The sequence below is a fragment of the Buceros rhinoceros genome, unplaced genomic scaffold (assembly GCF_000710305.1).
Source record: "Buceros rhinoceros silvestris isolate BGI_N320 unplaced genomic scaffold, ASM71030v1 scaffold1837, whole genome shotgun sequence".
NCBI classification, from domain to species: Eukaryota; Metazoa; Chordata; class Aves; order Bucerotiformes; family Bucerotidae; genus Buceros; species Buceros rhinoceros.
In genome coordinates, this window is record NW_010421396.1 from 14712 (window position 1) to 35884 (window position 21173).

At 37.9% G+C, this 21173-nt stretch overlaps 1 protein-coding gene across 1 annotated transcript in view; it reads left to right on the forward strand.

Moving 5' to 3' along the window:
• ELP2 (elongator acetyltransferase complex subunit 2) overlaps positions 1-21173 on the forward strand; it is a 36686-nt gene that overhangs the window by 13671 nt on the left and 1842 nt on the right. Inside the window, exons 6-18 of the mRNA XM_010139630.1 lie at positions 19-153; positions 1141-1236; positions 3076-3176; positions 5108-5239; positions 5731-5880; positions 9128-9316; positions 11395-11464; positions 13713-13808; positions 13936-13993; positions 18034-18106; positions 18544-18730; positions 20352-20473; positions 20981-21123. Of these exons, the coding sequence (XP_010137932.1) occupies positions 19-153; positions 1141-1236; positions 3076-3176; positions 5108-5239; positions 5731-5880; positions 9128-9316; positions 11395-11464; positions 13713-13808; positions 13936-13993; positions 18034-18106; positions 18544-18730; positions 20352-20473; positions 20981-21123 (1552 nt within the window). The remainder of the gene's footprint in view (positions 1-18; positions 154-1140; positions 1237-3075; positions 3177-5107; positions 5240-5730; positions 5881-9127; positions 9317-11394; positions 11465-13712; positions 13809-13935; positions 13994-18033; positions 18107-18543; positions 18731-20351; positions 20474-20980; positions 21124-21173) is intronic.

Below are 21173 nucleotides of genomic sequence, written 5' to 3' on the forward strand. Positions count from 1 at the left end.
TTTTTTGAAACCAACCAGGTAAAGAACTTCTCTTAGCAAGCTGTGCTCAAGATTGTTTAATAAGAATTTGGAAGGTGCGTACAAAATCAAAACAACTTTCAGGAACTGAAGATGATTCCATAAGACTGAAAGAGACTGTTTTTACCATCAAAGGTAGGTAACAGCTGTAAAATGTTTTTGCACAACCTTTTACTTCTGTATCTGTTGTTTCAAGGTGGCTAACAAGGTGGTTACCATGTAATTTGTTTTGTTTCTTCTATTAAAAGAATCTGAAACCAGTTTGACTGCATTACTTTTATTCAGCTGTTAGAAGTGGAAGTGTTCTTTCAAAGCTGTGACTGTGTGAAGTTAATGATGTATTACAAAGAACGGTAAAGCAGCAAGAGACCTTAATATCAACGTGTGCTGTTAACGCATATTCTGAATCCAGGACATAGTCATGAGTTTGTCTGTGGGAGGGAAGCTGTCATGCAGCTCTTCTCCAGTTTAATAACATACCTTTAATTTTTGTTTTCAATTTCAATGCATTAAGAGATGCTACTCTTAAACCTTAGAAAAATACTGGAGATAACAGAGAAGTATGTGCAGGCTTACATGTCACCTGTATAACATATCAAGCAGTATGTTAAAGTGGTTGAGCACTGTATCATCAGGCTTGCCATGCTGATGTTGTGGGGTAAATTCTTAGGCAACTTAAGTAATACGATGAAGTTTGTATGATGTTATGTGTGAAAAATGCTCATGCTACTTGCTGCAAATCCTGATTGGTCATTTGAAGTATCTTAATGCTTGTATTTACAGTGATTTGGAGATGTAAATATGCTGAAGTTACTTGAGCGTGGGCAGAATCTGTGCCAGAGAGTTGGATTTCAGAATCACTTGAGAGTTCTTCAGGGCTTCTGTGATACCGCTCTGAGGCAATAGGCTGACCTCTCAGTGTCAATCTGGTACTCAGGGCTTGCAGCAAAGTAGGTTTTCAGGCGGATGTTCAGTGTCCATAGGCTATTAAGATACTGGTAGATGATGAAAGCAGTTGATTTTTGTTTTGTTTTGTTTTTTCCTCTCCACTGAAGATACCAGAAATGACCTGATCTTTCTTGGCTTTTAGAAAGAAACGTGTTTTTCTCTGATTTGTGGTAGATACTGACACAACATACGCAATTACTTTGGAATCTGTGTTGGCTGGTCATGAAAACTGGGTGTATGCAGTTCATTGGCAACCTTCATTTTCCAAAGGTAAAAAGATACTGAACCCTTAGCCATTATTTTAAGTGTTGTATACACAGAGTACAGTTGCATGTCATTGAATTGTGTTTATGTGTTCACTTTTCACTGTGGACTATGAAAATGCTTAAATTCTGCAAATGATGTTTTTTAAGTAAATGTATGTTTTGACTGAATGTGCCACAATAGCACATCTTAAAGCACAGGCTCTGTTTGTCATTGTGTGTTGCAGGATGTTCTCTCTTCCTTGTGTTTAATGAATGAAATAACATAACCAAGAAATTGATTTGCTGTTTAATCAGTATAAATTAATAGCTTTAGTATTTTACATTGATATATGTATTTGAAATGTCTTTGTCTTTGTAAGGTCAACATTAATCGAAAACACTCCTTTCTTTTTCTTTGACAAGAAAGGAACAAATAGTAACATCCAGGAGATACTCAGTCTTCTGTCTATTAATACAACATGCCAGGGATTCCTTGAGTACCAGTTTTCTCTTTCTAGTTGGTAGCTTTAAGGCATTAATGCAGACTCTCGTTGGAAAAAGAAGTTATTTACAGTTTAATTTTTTCATCTTGCCCTCATCTTTGTCTTTCTTTTCAAACCTTTAAATTCTGACAGGCTTGTTTGTGGTACTGATTTTCTAGTGTGTGTGTCTGCCTGGTGTGTAATGAAAGGACGTTCTTGGTTTGACATGCTTACACCATCAGAATGCCCTTGTGTATTTGTATTGGCAAAGGTGCCTTTTTTTCTGTGAAGTTTTACAGTTACTGACGACAGGCAACTTCACCAGTACAAAGCACAGATTTTTTCCAGTGTATATACAACATTTGAACAGTAGAGTGCAATTAGAATGTCAAAATACCTGTGTGAGTCACAGGACTTGCTTTCAGAATACTGGCTTAGTTACCTGTTCTTTCACTTTTTTTTTAAACACCAATAAAAGATTTTGTCTGTTAAAGCAAGGTTTAGGCAAAATATAGCCCTTCAAGCCTTGCCCTGCAATCTGAAAAACTGTCCTGTTAGACTATGAAGTTTTCCAGGTGTCTTACATCATCCTTCCACATAGGTGCAGCTGCTTGTGTTCTGTGGCCTGTCTGCTCTTGGGTTCCCCAAAATAGATTTTCTTTCTTCAGAGGCATACTGATCTGAGAGATATTCTCCATGCAGAAGGTAGAAGATTTGGTGTGACATAAGAGACTGCTTCAAGAGAAGCCTGCTTATGTCTCTGTTTCAAGAAAGGTTCCCCAGCACTTCATTTCCCAACTAGGTGACAAACCAGTTTCCTCTTCCCTGTTTTGGCTGTGTTGGACTGTTGTCTGGAGTGTTCCACTGCATTTTGGAGAGCAGTCCTTACTGCTGTGCGCAGTACAACATGCTAGAGTCTGTCAAAGTCTGTAGTGAATCTAACACTTCATTTGGAAAAAATGCAGTGAATACTGGCATAGAGATTATTTTGGTTTAAACTGGAAATCTTTCTGTGAAATCTCAGTTTGAAGAATAGAACTGGGAACTGCTATGCAGCCCTGTGTAGCCTCTCTGTGAAGCTCGATTTGTTCCTCCAAATTACATTTGTTTCAGAGTTAATTTGGGGAGAATAAACAGTAGAATATGGTTGTCTTCATGTATGTGTTTTACATTTCCTTGGAGAGGTTATGGCTGAAAAGTACAATACCTCCTAATGAACACCTACAGAGAACGTAGAGCCCATTAAGTCTTGCATTCAAGTACTGCATTGCATGTCTCTGATGTTGAACAATCTTCGTAGTGTGTTTGGTTTTCATGATGACCGGATTCTTTTAGAAGGCATTCTCATAGGTTGTATGGTAATTGTTTTCCTTATACTGTAGATGGCAGCATGCAACAACCAATGAGGATATTGTCTGCATCAATGGACAAAACTGTGATCATCTGGGAACCTGATAAGGAATCTGGAGTCTGGCTAGAACAGGCAAGTGTCAGACTTTCTCACAATACATGCTGTATTCAAGTTCTGTTTCCAGATCGTGTGTGTACTGGACAGAACAAAAGCTATAAAAGAGAGAAAGGAAAAAACATTTTCTTGCAAAATTACTGATTCTGATGCTGTGTTGCAAGTAAAAATACACTTTAAAAAAATTATGTGATTTGGCATGATTTTTATTGTTTGTTTACTTTCTTATTAGCGTTTTGGGGAGTTTCTAAGTGGAATTTTTTTTGTTCTCATCTGGCATTCACAGTATAGCAAGCTGGGTGCTGCATAGTAGCACACGCTGTGTACTGCTGGTAGGAAGAGGAAGAAATCTTCCTGAATTATTTGTAGTTAATCCTTGTGGGAATGTGCATCCAGGCAGTTACTACAGAGCAGCTGACATGCAATTCACAAGCCTGGTTTTACTTACGGTAACTTGTTCATGGGCTGTGTCACTAGGTTCTTCTTCCATTTGAGCTGGATACTTGTGTTTCATTAAAGCATTTGAACACTCTTCTAATGGGGATCATCCTAAATAAACAAGTAGTACACACAGATTTTTCTAGTGGTTTGGTAGATGCCTTTGTTTTCAGTTGACCTACTCTTCCACATTGCAATAGTTCAGCTGAAATTAGTTGTGTTGTGTTATGCCAACCATTGTTTTTGGTCTTTCCTGTCACAAAGAAAGTTCTAATCCCCTTTGGGAGAAAAAAGAGAATTACAGTAGGTGGATTTAATGTTTTCCCTGTTCCATTGAAAAGTTCTTGTGCCTTTCTACTCGAAGCAGAAATTAGCTCATAATAGAGTGATTACACAGAGATGTATTTGTTGTCCCTAGTTATAACGCTTAGTTGTGGCTAACTGTACAAGCTTCCAAAAACGGGTTGTGCAGTAAAGCTTGTTGCGCATTGTTACTCTTTCTTTGTACGTTCTATTTGCACTGGTTAGACCACAGATGTGAAGCTCGCGGTTCAGATCAGACATTTTAACTGCAGCAATCCTTTTTCCACTGAGAGAGAGAAACATGAGCTGGAAGCTTGCAGGGAGGAAGGGTGCAATTTTCTGTCTCTTTTCATTTTAGTATGATTACAAGAAGTCTTCACAAAATCATTCCCCTACTCAGAAGTCAGGCTAGAATTCTGCCTCTAGCCACTTCCATATGAGCAGTATTTTTTTGAATGAGTGCTAGTAAAATAGACATACCAGTCCACACTAGTCACATTTCATTGTGATCTTAAAACTTGCTGTATAGTAACAGGGGAATTGTTAAGGATACAGCTTGAAAGGAATTGCTTTCTTATCTCTTGAATGACACTTGCAAATGAAATTTTAATGATCTTTTAATGTAATTAAAAACTTGGAAAAGCAGTAGAGCAATTGTAAAGTGTGTGTGTGTGTGCATGGATACATACACAGTCACAAGGGAGGGGCACAGAACAGAGGGCAAAATATGCTACAAAAGGAATGTGGAGCAAGTTGCAGGGATTCATGGAGAAAGAGGCAAGTGGAAATATGGCAGTGAATCTTGGAAATTAAGAAAAAGAAAATCGTAAACTGCTCTTCCTTTGGACCTCTTCTCCATTTTGTGCAACAGAGCAGTAAGAAAGCAACACGTGGAAGAAATGGTTGCATCCAGCAGACTGGTCTGAAACACAGAATGGGTTCTCATCTCATCTTGAGTATTATATTTTTTTTTCCTGAGTGATTGTGCAAGGTCCTACCCGGAGATGTTTATGAGGGGAGCCTCCATTATGACTTGCAGCTTTAATTCCTGCAACAATTTATTTGCACTTAAAATAGTCTTTAAATGTATTTTTGCGTGTAACGTGAACTGTTACCTATAGCTGAATTTTCATCTCATGAGATTAGGATGTGATTATATGCATGTAAGGCCATTTTCATGGATATTTCACTCCTGATTATTAATTCAGGTGCGGGTAGGTGAAGTGGGTGGCAATACCCTTGGATTTTTTGACTGCCAGTTTAGTCCAGATGGTTCAATGATCATTGCTCATGCTTTTCATGGAGCACTACACCTTTGGAAACAGACTACAGTTAATAAGGTACGTTTGGTTTTTTTATTAGTAATAGTACTTAAAGGATTTGCACTTACATGTCACTTGAGGTAAGTTCTGTTAATAGAAAAGTGTAGTAGTACGATTTAAAACTAGTGATTGAAATAGTCCTTCCCTGAATGTAATATCCTGTAGGAGTCCTGCTCCTGCACAAAAGGGAGGTTGCAATCTCCTAGGCTCTAAAACTTATTGCTTCCCTGTGGGGACCATAAAGTCAGTGGAATAGACTGAACTTCTTTGTAGATATGCTTTGTTCAGAAGCAGCAGCTGAACCAAAACTACAAGTTTCTTATAAATTAGAGCAATAAATCAGTGTTTGTGTCTCTTTGGCCTCTGAGTTCTAATGATTTGCTGTTTTCAGATGGGGTTTTTTTGTTGTTTTTTTCTTTTAGTAAGGACGTTGCTACTTTTATTTTCTCTAGAATATCCCTATCAGTCAACTGAAAACATTTTCCTTTGTTGGTTCCTTTTTTTAATAGAAAGAATGGACTCCAGAAGTTGTGATTTCGGGACATTTTAACAGTGTGGAAGATGTAAAATGGGACCCAGAAGGAGAATTTATCATCAGTGTTGGTTCTGATCAAACTACTAGACTCTTTGCTCCGTGGAAAAGAAAACAAGAGACAGAGGTAAAATCTTCAAAGATTTTGTGAGCTTCATAAAAAGGGATTGTCTTTTCTGACTTTGGAACAAGTCGCCTGAACATAACTCATACCTTAAATTTCCCCAAACCATGATCTCTTCAAAACTGTTTGTGCAGAAGCTTGGTTTGGTCAGTCAGTATATGTCATTTTCACTTTAAAAATACTGTTGGCAGAGTTTTAGCAATTACATAGCATGAGTGCTGTTTAATCCTGAGTTCACCTCTGGGTTATCTTCCGCGAGTGTTCTCTCAGAGTCGTAAAAACCAGGCTGTGCAGTAATTCAGAAGAAGGAACATGGGCTGAGTCTAATAACTGTCTATCGTCCTTGTTTAACGCTTGGCTAAGCACTGCTGCAGGTAATCTTAAAGAAACTCAGCTTTGGTTTTGCTTTTTTTACACAAGCTTAACTTAAAAGTTGTCACTGTATTTTTTACACAATTTTGTTTATGACTGTTTTACCGGAATGATTATCTGAACTGCATCAGTGCAGTTGGTACCTGTGCAAGCAACTTTCCAGGAAGAATTATTCCTGAATGACTTTGTGTGTTTCAAAATAAGTCTAAATTTTGGTGGGGGAAAACCTTGTCTAGGAATGCGAAAGTTCCTGTTTCTAGTTGCACATGCATTTTCCTCATCTACAAATAGAGCTTTTTCGGTAGAACAGTACTAATGTTGCATTCAGGAAACTGGCAGAAACTAGTATGATTGAAATCCTGTAAGGCCCTGTGCAAGCTGTGTTACTAGCTGGGGGAGGTAAAGGGTGGCTATTGTAACTGTTTCATGAAAGCTTCTCTAGTGTAGACCAGCACAGAATGCCTGATGTTTTTGGGAGAGTGAATTTGGCACCAGTTCCTTGATTTCCTTCTTTCAGGCCACACAGAAGTGGTGGCAATCCCAGCTCAAGTGCTAGGCTTTGCCTTGTCTTATAGGAAGGGCATCTCCAGTTTACTTACCTGTCTCTTCCCCTGATCTCCAATCTGGAGGGTACAACAGCTGTGGAAAAGATAGTATGTTGGATTTGACATATGGAAACAAAGTCCAGCATTAGCACGTGATGTAAGTTGGCAGCATTCGAAAGAGTTGATGCTGTGTTCTTTGTGACCTACTGAAGTACCACTCTTCATGATGTATGCTGCTTGCTAATTTTTTATGCTATTTTCTGAAAGAACTGAGCTTTGTATGATTTACCTGTACAGCTATTCCTGCCGTCCCTGAAACTTTCGAATTAATTGATTTAGCAGAATGATTGCAGGCTTCATAGAGAAGTTTGGTAGGAACTGAACTACTGTACTTCCCCTTCCCGTTCTGACACAGAGCAGCTGCCGGGCTGGTTCAACCCGGTGTAAATCTAAGTAGCATCAACACTTGTTGCTGCATGGGGTGTGGGAGAAAGCTGGAGTATCCTGTTGGTGGGTGAGGTGAAGGGTTGAGATAGATATGGGTCATTTGAAAGGCATTCATTCAGGACTTCTGAACCCTGAAAACCAGGTGGTTAGTTATGCTGCTTATGAACTTAGGTAACACAGGCTTTTAATACGGTAAAGAAAGTAAGGCACTGTGAGTTTAGCATGTGAAAAAATTACAACAGGTGACATCTGATGTTTGTCTTAACAAGACCCAATGAATGGTTAGACATCTATGGAAAGATAGTATTTCAGCTTACATTTTCCTCTCTGGAAAGAGAACTGAATGTTGACTGTGAAATACAAATAATTATCCCTTCTTAAAATATCAATTCTGCTATTGTACTGGGCTCAAATATCAGAAATGAGGGATAACAATCTGCAAATTTGCACGCTGATTTTTCTGAAAGAATCTTATTGCCTGACTTATACAGCCCTATCTCTATGTTTTGGGCTTTGGGTGTTTTGTTTTTTTCATCTCCACTATGTGCTGTGCTCTGAAATATGCAAAGATGCACCTAGTAAAGGGTAAGAAGAGTTTATTGCCTATTTGGGGGTTTTGTTTGTATGTTTTTGCTTTTTAAAAAGAATTAATGCTTTTTTCTCTCATTGGAAAAATAATCAAGCTCTTGTGAAAACATGAGATTTTGTAGGATTTGATCTCTCAAATATCCTGTTCAGGTACTGTGGAAGCTTTGACATTTGAAACTCAGTTGAATTTTTAGTGTGATATATGCAGTTTGCAGTCGGTGTAATGCCTTTCCTTATGTTTGTATTATGTATAGTTCAACGGAAATTCTATATTGGCTGTAGTTTTCCAGGCATTGTAATACAGAAGTAGTCTATAAATTAATTCTAATTCATTAAATTAATTGTAATTCTGCTGGCTGTTAACTCAAAAGTATGCACTCTGTTTTTCCAACTGAAGTATCATGTAGGAGTAGTAGCTAATGACACATAGTAAAAATCTCTTCATGAAAGAGTATTTGCTAGAAAACAAAGGAGTTTTTTGAAGACTCATATTTTTCATGTGTGGAATAAATTAGCTTTTTAGAGAAGAATTTAAATAATTTAATACCTCTTTTGGCAAATGTTCTTTGCTTAGTATGACTATAAAACTATCTTGTCTATCTGATTTCTGGTTAATTCTGTTTTTCTTAGATTAATACTTGAAGCGTGGGTATGAATATATCAGAGAATTAGGAAAAAATAGTACTTCAAATGAGAGTACTTCTAAAATCATCAGTATTTTCCAGATGTTATTCCTATAAGAAGTTATTTTGGTTTTGTCAGCTTTTTGCAAAGCTTCTGTTAAATGATCTCACTAAAATCGAGTATTTAAAGGGGGGAAGTAGGAACCTGTAGCCTGCTGACAGCAGTGCCGCTGTCCTGTGTGAAAGGCAGGTGAAGGAAGCAAGGTAATTGTCACTGCCTTTCCTACGTCTTTCAGAGCTACGCTTTTGAAAGTAGTAAGTACTATACCGTCCTCCTTTTGCTTAAGCAAATTGCATCCTATTCCTGACTGTGTAGCATAAGGAAGTCACAGTAAGTGTGGTCTGCCCTTAGTAACAAAGGTAAGCAAATGCCTTAAACATACTTGTGCAGGGAGACAGTTTTAATAATTACAGGAATTGTTTGGTGGAAAAATAGGCTTTAACGGATGAGTGTGAGCATGCATGAGTTTTATGAATGTCAGTAGAAGGTTGCTGTTAACTTTCCTTTATGTTAATTAAGTCAGCCTGAGACGTATTAGTACTGTTTTGGAACTTAAAATCTTGCTGCATCTCTGGTATAGAACTTGTGTTTTAACTGCACGTCTGTTTGTTTAGGTAACCTGGCATGAAATTGCAAGGCCTCAAGTACATGGATATGACATGCGTTGTCTGGCAATAATCGGCCGGTTTCAGTTTGTGTCGGGAGCAGATGAAAAAGTGCTTCGAGTTTTTCGTGCTCCCAAGAATTTTATAGAAAATTTCAGTAATATTACTGGTATTCCAATGGAGAAACTGTGCTCCCACGTAAGTGTGCTAAAGCAATGCTAAATGAAGACAGCCCTCTTTCGTGTGAATAAAATTAATGCTTTAGAAAATGTCAAATTGCACGAAACTCCATAAAAATTCTTTTAATAGTTCTGAAACCTCAACCTTGTTTTTCCTTTCCCTTCTATTTGCTTCCATATGTGTTGTTTTGTATGTGTTTTTATGGTGGCATCTTTATAAAACAGGTTGTGTTTGAAATTAAACAAGACCTAGGGTCTGAAGATTGCAGATAGTGTGGGTAAACCTTCAGTGTCAGACCAAGCACACTACTCTATACACTTGGTGATTTGAAAGCAAACAATAAAGTCTGGAAGTGTGCTTTTGCTTAATTTAAGGGTGTAGTAGTCTTCTCTAGATGTAATTATTGTTGTGTGGTTATGTGTTGTTGTTTCTTTTAATTGTATGCTTGGAAATAGCTTAAAGCTTTTAACACTGATGGTAGTTTCTACATATAACTATTCATAAATCTGTATGCGCTCATTCTATATTTTGTCTTGGAATAGGAAATTTTCTTGAGGCCTTTACGTCTCAGTTCTTAGTTGTTAACAAGTATACCTGCGTACTCTGGGAGAAGATAAGACTGCAGTGTGGCTGTCCTTTGTTTGCCCCCCATTTGCTTTAAGATCTAATTCTAGTTTTCTTTGCATTTTATAGAGCAGCCTCATTCAAAATAGTTGCCTCTGTGTGGTGCCTTGCATGCTCTTTGCATCACTGGCTCAAAAGCAACGTTTTCTGTGCAGCTTCTCAGAGGTGGATTAGCCTTTCCATTTCATTTAACAATTGAAATATCTGGGAAAGAAATCCATTAATTTTTGGTAGCAAGAAGTTACATAAGCAGCCATTTAGTGCCTCGGTTCTGTATAAGTTTGTTAACATTTGCCTTAATGAAATTGTACAAATAACATTGTGCTTCTGTAACGCTTGCAGATGTTACCATTTTACATTTATGTAGACTTTCCTTATCAGCTCTTCCTCTGAGTGCTGTTTTTTGATCCATGATATCACAAACTGTTTCACATAGGCTTTGTTTAAAAAGAGGAAGGCTTTACGCACTCTTGTGATACAGCTACTCTTTAATAGATTTATTGAAATTATTTTCTGTGAATGTTTTTTTTTCATTAAAGTGGGTAAGCTTTTTCTTTATTTAGCTCAAACGCCTTCCCAAAAAAATACCTAAAACCAAAAAGCCAGCTTTATATTCAAAAAGGATGAATAGGATTATATTCAGTTCAAATCCACGGGATTGTGTTATACTTTGAGTTGTAATGAAGAACTATTTTTGGTTTAGAGCCTTTAGACTGGGGGCTGTGTGTGGTATTTTCTCATAAAATACTGTATTATTTGTTTAAATGTTCATAATTTGAAGCTGTCACCTGAATTATTAATCCAGCTCTGTAAAACAGTCTTTCTTTGAATTTTTCAGACACCCTAAAGAAGGGGGTTTACAGCTATTAAATCTAATCTTTCTCCATCTCTGCACAAAGGGCCCCAAGTTTGCCTAACCTTTCTGGATTTTGGGGTCCCCCCCATACCTTTATGGAAGTATTTTCTATCTGATTTGGTTTTCCTCTGAGGTGCTCTAAACAGCCACATACTCCAGTCATTTCTCTGCCCCACGTACTGGAATGTTTTTCAAGTTGTGGCGCAGGCACTCTGTCCCCTTTTCCAAAATGCTGCTTTGTTATTTCAACTTGGAACAGACTTTTTCTCAGTCCTGTTGGGATAAAAATTACAGTGCTCTTAGTTGATAAATTATCATGTATCTCCTAGAAAAAATAAAATTGTGAAAGACGACCTGTAATTGGGGATGAAGATGCATGCTTTACAGCAAGACCTTTGAGCTGAGGCCTTGGAAAAGCTTCTTTTTTTTCCTAGCAGAGTACTGGTCTCCATTGTGTCCAGGATATGTTCTGGATGAGTTGGGAGTTTTTCAAAGTGCCTCCTTCACTTTGTTAGAAAAGTTACTCTTTTTATCACAGGGAATCCTTAAATTGTGGCCTTTGAAATCTGAACCTACGTGACAATCTGTTTGTAACCTTTTTTTTTTTTTAATTCAGCAATCATCTGATCTTCCAGAAGGTGCAACTGTGCCAGCTTTGGGATTATCCAATAAAGCTGTTTTTGAAGGTACAGCTAATGAGAAATAATGGTGATGGTGCTTCATGTGGAAACTTTTTAAAAAATTACTGGTTTAGCATGTGTGTTTCTGTTAAGTCTGTCGTTTGAAGCTTGACTGCAAGCTTAGAATATAGAAACAAAATTGTGCAGAGTGTTTATGTCTCTGGTAGTACCTAAATATGGTGCTTAAAAATAATAAAAAAGCACAAGTAAGAATCTTTCCTCCCTTTATCTACCTTCGGTTTCTCCCCTAAACATCCTCTACTGTCTCCTGCAAACCTAAAATGTTTTTTCCCTGTTCTCCATACTGTGCCCCACACCCCTATAGGAAGTAACCCACTCAGTCTGCACAGTGCTCCCGAGAGCCTCTCCTGTTGACTGATTTTGAGGAGTTTTACATGGATGCTGGAACTCCTTGCTTTCCTTCGATGGGTGTGGGAGTATGCAGGGCAGGATATTATAAGAATTCCACCACCTTCTGTTTTACCTTTTTTTCTCTGTGGTCACTATCTGTGCCTCACACCCCCACTCACCAATAAGACTGATGACTTTTAGCAAAAAAAAATTAGTATCGAGTAGCGTACTGTGAAACTGGGTTTGGAGTTGTTAAAGCAGAAATACCTGTTGCTACTTGTGGTTTCTGTGTACCATACCTTGACCTCTAAAGCTATAAGCTGGAGTCCTTTCCACACTCTCTTCAGTAAGTTTGTATAAGGGTGTTGACGTTTGAAGTAATGATACTTTGAGAGGGGACATCAGTGACATTTTCTGTTACAGTGAAAATAGCTGTAAACCTCCTCCAGGTAAATTACGTTTTGTGAAAGTATTTAGGAAGGAAGAATTACTTAGCCAACAGTCACTAATGTTCTTTCAGTAAAGGCTGATGAGGCACCAGATTTATTTCTTGGAGATGTAGTGAGGATTGCATTGTGGTGAACAAGGAAGGAGGGACAAACAACTCTCTAGAATGAAAAACACAAAGAATAGCATCTTGAGACTGGGGATGGGACCGGTGATCTGGTGTTTAATAAAGTCTCTGGTAAAAATGCACTTACATTGGAATCTACAAATTAGATCGGACCTCTTTTTTCTCTACTTAAAGTTTATCAGAAGATGTGAATTGAAAAAAGAAGCATTTTAATAACCTTTGTCTACAGAGTCTTCAATGGCCATACAGCTAAATTTTCCTAGAGGAAAAGTAGCTTTATTGTACTTGAAGTAACTGAAGATTTTGGCAAAATCTCTTTTTTTCTGCTTTCTGCTAAGAGAAAGATCAAAACTTTCTTCTCCTGGAGTATCATCACATACAGAATAACTAATTTCCATTGATTTCTTGTGGCACACCTGGAAGCAGCACTAGGAGTAGGAAGGCAGTCGAGTTTTCCTGCATTGTCCACCATGGCCTACCCAATGCTGTCAGCACTGATGGCTTAGGTTAAAGCCCCACAGACCTCTCTTCTTGCTCAGTCTGCAGTCTTCATGGTGAATGATGATCAGGTATTTAATTTTCAAGGGGAGAGAAGACAGGATGAATGAGAAGGTAGTCCTTCTGTTCTGCTTCCTCTCTACCTGCCTTTTTAAAACTGCTGTATTTGAAACGTACATTTGGCAAAAAGTTAGATTCTGTTTGAGAGTGACTGTTCCCCAGCTCTGTACCTTTGTCTTAAATAAAATCTTGAAAGTGAAGGTCGTAGTTGAATTTTAACTTAAAATTAACTGAGTAATTCCAGTTACTTTGGTTACTTTTGCCTAAAGCTGAGGACTGAGCCCTCAGCAGTTTTGATGAAGTTTGCAATTGTAGATTCACTTCTGCAAGTATGGCTTTTCATTTAGGGGTCCACATTAAATTCAGGAATTCATCACTTCTATCAGAGATTTTTGCCTTAAACATTTTCAAATGCAGAAGGGAAGGTTTAACATTGGGAAAACTTGGGTTCAACTCCTGGTGATTGCTTCTTTGAGATATATCAAAGTCCTTTAAGAATCTCTGAGAGACTGTGTTGATGGAGAGAGGTCAGTCTAGGAATGAAATTAGTCCAATTAGTTAGATTTTTTTTTTTCCTTCTCCATTCCCATGTGCATTAAAGTAACTAGGGTCTAATAGTCATATTATTGTAACTCTAGAAGCAGAGAAACTTAATTTCAGTTACATCTGTTGTAAAAACAGTAGGTGTTTTTTACTTGTATAGTAAATGCCCGTATTTTCCCTCCTGTCAAGTATGTTCTCTCTAGCTAATGAAGTCCTTACTTTGAATAGGAGATATGCCTGTTCAACCAGCTGAGGATGAAGAAACATTTAATACCATTTCAAATCAGTATCCTGAGATTTATTTTCAGCCCTTGATCCTTACAGGTATGAGGTTCATTTCTGTTCTGTGAAATAGAGAATTAGGGTTATGGGATATAAAATTTAAACATTATTTAGCTGATTTTAGATTATTTAGTACTGTATTTGAGTATGTTGTACATATGTCTTTTAGAACCTCCCCCAGAGGATCACTTGCTGCAGAATACCTTGTGGCCTGAAATTCAGAAGTTGTAAGTCATGTTTTTCTTTTTTTTTGTTTAATTTTCAAAACTTCCAGAAAGCTGTTGCTGCGTATTAATGCAGTCTGGTCTTGTAACTCTTCCTGTTTTACTACCTGATTTGACTTTGTGTGCAGTGTATTGCTTGTAAAATAAATGAATTATTATTGGGGAACAATGAGCAAATGGCAGTTAGGGCTGATGTATCACAAATTTTTTTCATTCATTGTTTCTGTATCAGTGAAATATGTGTGTGTTTTAGCACAGAGCTATTATTTTGAATTTGTAACGATCAGACTTTCATTGTCCCTTTGGCTGCTTATCTTTTGATAAGGCACTGACCTGTTTTTTTTCCTTTCTTCCAAGAGAACAGTAGTGTTTCTGGTCTGCTCTAAAGAACTGTGGCATGTTTCCATGGTCTTATCTGTGCTCTGGAATGTGATGGGTGTCTCTGTGCTGCAGCCTTTGTGTCTGATCAGTGCATCTGCCTAAAACTTGTCTGTGCTGACGGTCTCTCAGCGAGAAGAGTTTTCTGTGTCTTTCCACTTTGTGGCACAGACTTGCAGATCAGTTTTGTCACAGCTGCAACATCAAATGAAAAGCTTCTCTCTAAAGCCTGACAGAGTTGTAAGATGCAGTAGATGAAAGAAGCAGCCAAAATAGGATGTGTCTAGTGGCAGAGCAAAGCGTTCGATGTTGCGTAAAAGGGTTACAAACCCTGTTTGGGGATTGAGTGCTGAGGGAGGGTGTTGTGGATTGCAAAGATAATAGGGTTATGTGGTCATGACAATAATTGTTTTGAGGCTGTAGGCTTTTAGAATTCTCCAGTTGTATTTCCTTGCTTCTGAGATTCGCAATCATTTGCAAATGAAGTTTGTCACCTTACTTGTCCTGGTAACATCAGGCTACACTTCACGTTCTTCAGCACCCACTCACCTAAGTAGTTTGATGAGGGATCTTTAAGTAGTGAAAAGGACCCATGGCCAAAATTTTTCTTTATTTGACTTGACATTTCTAAAAGTCTAGCAAGACATTAATCTTTGATGTTCTGCTATGGGAGTACTGCCTATTTGCTTTTATGTCCTGCATTCATGAAAATATATCTGCATTTTTCGATGGCCTTCAGGTGACTTACCAGAGCAATTTTTCCTGGTTTTAGAGACATTGTGAATAATAGGGTTTCTTTTATGCAAGGGCAACAAGATGTAAAGCATTCATAGACTTCTACGTTTTTTCCTCAGGATAATCTTGAAAGAAGCAACATGAAATCGCATAATATAGATTTCAAGTTGCCATAGCAGCAGAAAAACAGTGTGAGGAACCGACTTGCTAAAAATAGCATGTTTGTCATTGACATTTGTGTATTCCCAGCTCTAACTCGACACTGAGTTTTGAAGGATTAGTGTTGGGTTTTGAAAAGTGTTTTCTTCAGTAGGTTTTAGTATGAAGAACTTCCTGAATTTTTTACATAATCTAAGAGCTTTCAAATAAAAAGATGATAAATTCTGTGAGAGTATGCTAATCTTTATCCTCTTGGAAAATTACTATAGAGAGTTTCTGTGCAGCAGGCTGAGATTAAAGCCTAAGTGTTAACATAAATATGTATGTTTATATGTATGTACTCTTCATGTAATATATTTGAAAGTTTTGAGAGATCCTTTTTAACACTAGAAAATTACTGTAGTTGTTTGTATGGACACTTTGAAAGTTCAGCCAGTTTACTGTGCATGAAAAAAAGCACTATGAACTGCACATTGCTAAGGCAAAATCGCTTATGCTTGAACATGTAATTTTGTTTTTCATTCGTGCAGTTGCTTCTCTCCCTTGTGAACCATTTTTTGGTGTTGTACTACATAGCGAAGGGATCGGACTGTGTGTATGGGGGCAGGGAGGGGGTTGTACTGGAGCTTCTATCCTTGCAAGGCTCATGTGCTCTTATAAACAGCATCTCCCTATTGCTACCAACTTTATTCTCTTTTCTAGAAACAACCCATATCTGTGTAAACTGTTGGTCTGACCTTTGATAGTCCTTCTCATGTGATTTTGCAAAAAATCACTGCAAAAGACAGTATTTTAGGTTTTATTTTAATTTAAAGAGAAAGATCAAGGTTTTTTTTTAATTCTACATAGGTCGCTCTGAAAGTACTGCCTCCTATTTATTTCCATGGAAACTACAACAGATACAGAGAACATAATAACACTGTTTGATAGAGCAAATTCTCAGCTACAAAACATTGTTTTTCAACCCAGTCCCCACCACTGGCTGTGCGTTTTCCTCAGCAATGAACAAGAACCTGCACACCGTGCTCATCAAAATCTACCCCAGCGGAGGGAACCTACTGTCACTGTGTCACTGTCACCTCTGCTGTAACATGCCACCCACCCCCTCACTGTGCTGACACCCGCTGTTTGGTCTCCGGAAACATTCAGCAGTGTTGATGAATGTCAGTGGGTGCAGGTTTTTCCACATGGAGGAATTCAGTCGCACACCTTTGCTTCGTACACACTGCCATGTCAGATGCCATTTTGTCAGGCTGTCCCTCTGCTGCCGTCTCTCGCACTGCAACAGAATTTTGCAGTATTGGTAGGAAGGTTAAACCTCAACTTGCCAGACCACCAACATCCGCCTCCGAGTTGTGGGCCAGCTTAATAAAATAGGAGGCGCTACTTTTGGAGTGGCCCTTGTATTTAGCAAGAGCAAAGTTGCATGCATCCAGAAGCTCAAAATGTGTCTGTCAAGTGCTCTTCAATGCCACACTTGGGAGATAAAAGTAACGGGACTTTTTTTCACAACCTTGTTCCACAGGTTGTTTTCTCTTCCTTGCATTTCAGGAAGTTTATACTTTTCATGGAATAAATTATTTTCATTTTTAGAAACTCAACTTTCAGATAGTTTTTACTACAAAATAGTCTCCGGGAATGTGCTTTAGAAGTAAGCATTGTGGTAAAACTCCTGCTGGTGTTATGCAGAAGACACGCAGTAATACCTTCATCATTATAAGATACGATTAAAACTTGCAAATTAACAAGTGCAGCCACCAGTCCCTTTCCCCCCGAAGGTCCAGGCACAGTTACTCTTCATGAAAAGGCAGTGCATCCCCAATCCTGATCCCCAAACATGAATGTGGGAGGCTGTCTATGGGATGTGCCCAGCAGTGACTCTTCTGGACTCTGTTCAACAGTAGTTTGTCATTTAAACAGATGGCTGTTTTGGCTGCAAATGAAATCCCATGAACATCAATCCCATGTAAGAACTTCTTTGCAGTGCTGCTGTCCAAAGGAGTTTGTTAAGAGAACTGCCCATCTCTTCAGAGGTAGGAGTCAAAGGAACCACCCCCACCACTGGTATTTAGTTTATATTTGTCCACTGTTTATAGATTGCATCTCCAGTTCTGCTCTCCTTCCAGACTGTTTTGTGACTGATTTTAATTTGTTGTAATCTGTCACATTTCTACTTACTAGTTAAAGCCCAGTTCAGATATGTGAGCTTGATTTCCAGCAGAACTTGTACAAAGACTGATTAAAAATGTATTTCTGGAGAAATCTACTAGTTTGGGGTTTTTACAGTTTGTTTTCCTTTTCTGACGTGATCCTTGTCCTCTTGTTCAGAAATCTTCTTTCAGTATTTCACTGTTCAGTATTTCCTTTGGCTGTGTGTTTGTGGTGTATTTCTTTGATCTTCAAATATGTGGCTTCTGATTTTTATTGCTAATGGTAAAATTGCTTTACAAGAAAATAAGAATACGTTAAACGCTGCTTTAGTCTGCTTTGTTAATTGTTAGTGTAGTTTCCGCAGTGCTGATGCTTTACAACTATGGAATGGGCTGGAGAGATTGTTCTGTAGTCAGTTCCTAGATGTGGAAGAATTTATGCAGATGTTTGTGTTGAATGCTGAACATCATTAGGAATGTTTGGAATGTAATACTGAAACTGCTGAGAAGTTCCTGCCCGGTGCCTTTCATTTTTTTAAAGGGATTTAAATTAACATAAGAACCTTGATACGTACTGCAAAAATGACTGCGATGTCTTCAATATCTTTTAATTTATTTCAGATATGGACATGGATATGAGATTTTTTGTGTTGCTTGCAATAATTCAAGTACTGTAATCGCCTCAGCATGTAAGGTAAGAGAAGATTCTAGCACCATCTAGTGAATAGTGTCACCAGATTTCTAGGGCTGACAGAACAGGAGTCAGAACTCAGCTTGGGCTGAATTCTGTTCTTTCACTTGAACGTGAAAGATATTGTATAGATGACAGTTGCCTTGCAAAGGTGAGAGTCAATGCAGATAAGGTATTATTCGTAAATTATGTATGATTTGTTAGAAGATGTTAGAATTTATCTTACTAATAAATAAAGATATAAAACATTTTCTTACTGATATATTGTCAGCATTAGTAGCAAATAGTGAAACAATCTTGAAATTTCCCAGAGGAAGGTTGGTTCTGACTTGACTGCAAGCCTTAAAACAAGTCCCCCTAGCATGTTTGTATTTTGAAATATGTATGACTTTTATATTTGCTTTCATTAATTCTCACTGATATTTTTTCCATCAATACAGGCATCCAAAAAAGAACATGCAGCAGTTATTTTGTGGAGCACTACTTCTTGGAAGAAATTGCAGAGTTTGTCATTTCACAATCTGACTGTTACTCAGCTGGCATTTTCTCCTAATGACGAATTTTTATTAGCAGTTTCTAGAGACAGGAATTGGTCGCTGTGGAGAAAACAAGACTCATCAGAGTCAGGTAAGATATATGAAGTGGCTATACACATTTGAAGACTTCACGGCTTGTTCAATATTTTCTGCTTCAAAATATTAGAAAGAGAATTGGTAGAATATTTTAATGGCCGTTTTCCTTGCAGCATCTAAGGATTAATAGTGTTACAGGCTCCTGTGGCTTAAAGAAGTGCAATTAATGGTATATAGGAAAACAAGAAAAGGAGTAAAAATGTGGAGCAGATTATAATCAGGCCTTGAATGCTGTTTGATTGATGGGTGTAATGAAGTCTGCTATTTGTCCTCCTGCCTTCTGCTCCTGATCGTGTGTTTCAGATTTACTGAAATCAAGTATTCATGCTGGAGTATAATGCCTGAACTTCAAACTGGTATTCTGTCAAGGAATACCTGCATCTCAGTGATCCGAGTGCGCAAGGCTGGAAGGTTCATTGCTACCCGTGTCCTGCGTAGAACTCCCTTGTCCCTGTTTGCAAGGCATGACACTTTGAGACTCTTGATGGATTAATCTGTGTCTTTGGTGTGGTTTCCTGACAATCCTATACAACTGATTAATTTGACTAGAACTGGCTCTGTCTGGAAAAAGGGCTGATAGTAACGGTTCAGTTGACTTTCTCATTAAGACTTTGAGCCTTGTGAAATCATGAGGAGATTGCTGTTGAACACTTTAATGGATTCCTAGAACAGATGTTTGTGCTGAAAATGTTTTCTCATTGCACTGTTGGCACATAAACACTACTGGGTTCTATAGGGTTTTCCTAGAGTCTTGGCAGTGAATTTTGGCCCCTTCAGACAGTGTCCGGTTGTATACTGGCATGAGACTTCTGTTCTGCTCAGACTTGTATTGTAAAGCTTGGCATCTTGGCCACAGTAGTTACACAATGTTTCAGAATAAGGAGTATGAATTCTCATAGGAAGTAGAGGTAATCCTTTTATCTAATCATCAATAACTTCTCTGTCTACTAAGAATGTCATTATCAGTGTAAAACAAAGCCACTGGTATTGGCATCCTAAGAAGTGGTTATTCAAAGTCTGTGCTCCCAAATGACAGCCTCTTCTGCTTAGGAAAATTGTTCTCATTTACTGATCTGCTGATCAGATTTCTTGCCTGATTGTATGCATATTGAAACGGCAGCCTGTCTCTTTGGGAACACGTTAATCTTTACAGTTAGATCATTATTATTTGAGCTCTTGGAGCCTTACAGTAAGTAGGAACCATATTGAAATTGGGTATACATGTACACATGGTAAACGTTGCACTATACTAAAAGTTCTGATGTCAGTGTTCTTATGAAAAACAAGAAATTTAGAAAGGACCTGAAGGCCTTATACTTTGACTTAAATTCTTCTGAAGTGGATATATGTGTAAAAGATCAAGCTGTTGCTACAGATGTAGTGCTGTCAGGACTGACTGACATGGTCTTGTACAGGTGCTAATTATCACTGAGGTAAGTGTTGGAAAAATATTTATATGGTGCTGAGGATTTATCTGGTGCTAAGTTGCTTGAAGATGAGTGGAATAATGTCCGAGTGTTTCTGTGGTTCTTATATAGAGCATGTAAGAGTAACAACTTCTTTCCATTTGCAGAGTGGTTGAAGCAAAGGTTTTTCCTCTATGTGTTTTATTCCAGGTCCCGCTTTTGGTTGTTGTGCATACACAGACAAAAATACAGCTATACACAGTCGAATCATTTGGTCTTGTGACTGGACACCAGATAGCAAGTATTTCATTACTGGCAGTCGAGACAAAAAGGTAATTAATATAAAAGGAATTGTAAAAGCCCAGAATTATTTTAAATGTATTTTTGATTAGCAAATGCTGTCTTCTAATGAGCCCATATTCTATAAATGCACAAAAAGCTCATTGTGTATATTGTCACAGGCATCAGTGAGACTTTCATAAGCTAAATAAAGGGCTTGAATTTGTATGTACAAGTCTGTGGTTTGCCAGTTGGATTTCCTCTCTTTGTTCGTACAGTAAGTCAAGCATACGTCACATATCTCTTAAGGGTCTCTAAGTTTTTCTTTGATTTTCATAACAGGATCTGTTTATGTTGTCAGTATCTTTGAAATCAGGCAGACTGTTGAATCTTGAATCAAAAAAGTTGAATCTTATAAATAGATATTTTTTGCAATTTTAGGAGTCACTCACATATTTCTGTGCCCTGAGAGTATTTTAACTAAGGAATTCCTTATGTTTTTGGAAATGCATTTACAAAGAATTAAAGTGAAAATTCCTAGGTGATTCTCTTTCTTACAGATCATTATGTGGGGCCAGTGTGATTTATCCATCCCTCCTGAGGGGAATATGCTGGATTCAGTCAAGCCTTGTTCAACAGTGCTGGATGTTGGGGATGCTGTTACTGCTGTTAGTATCAGCCACGTGCTTGCTCCTAATGGAAGGTATTGCTATTTTTCTGTAATGCTATTTTGTGATTAATTTGAGATTATTA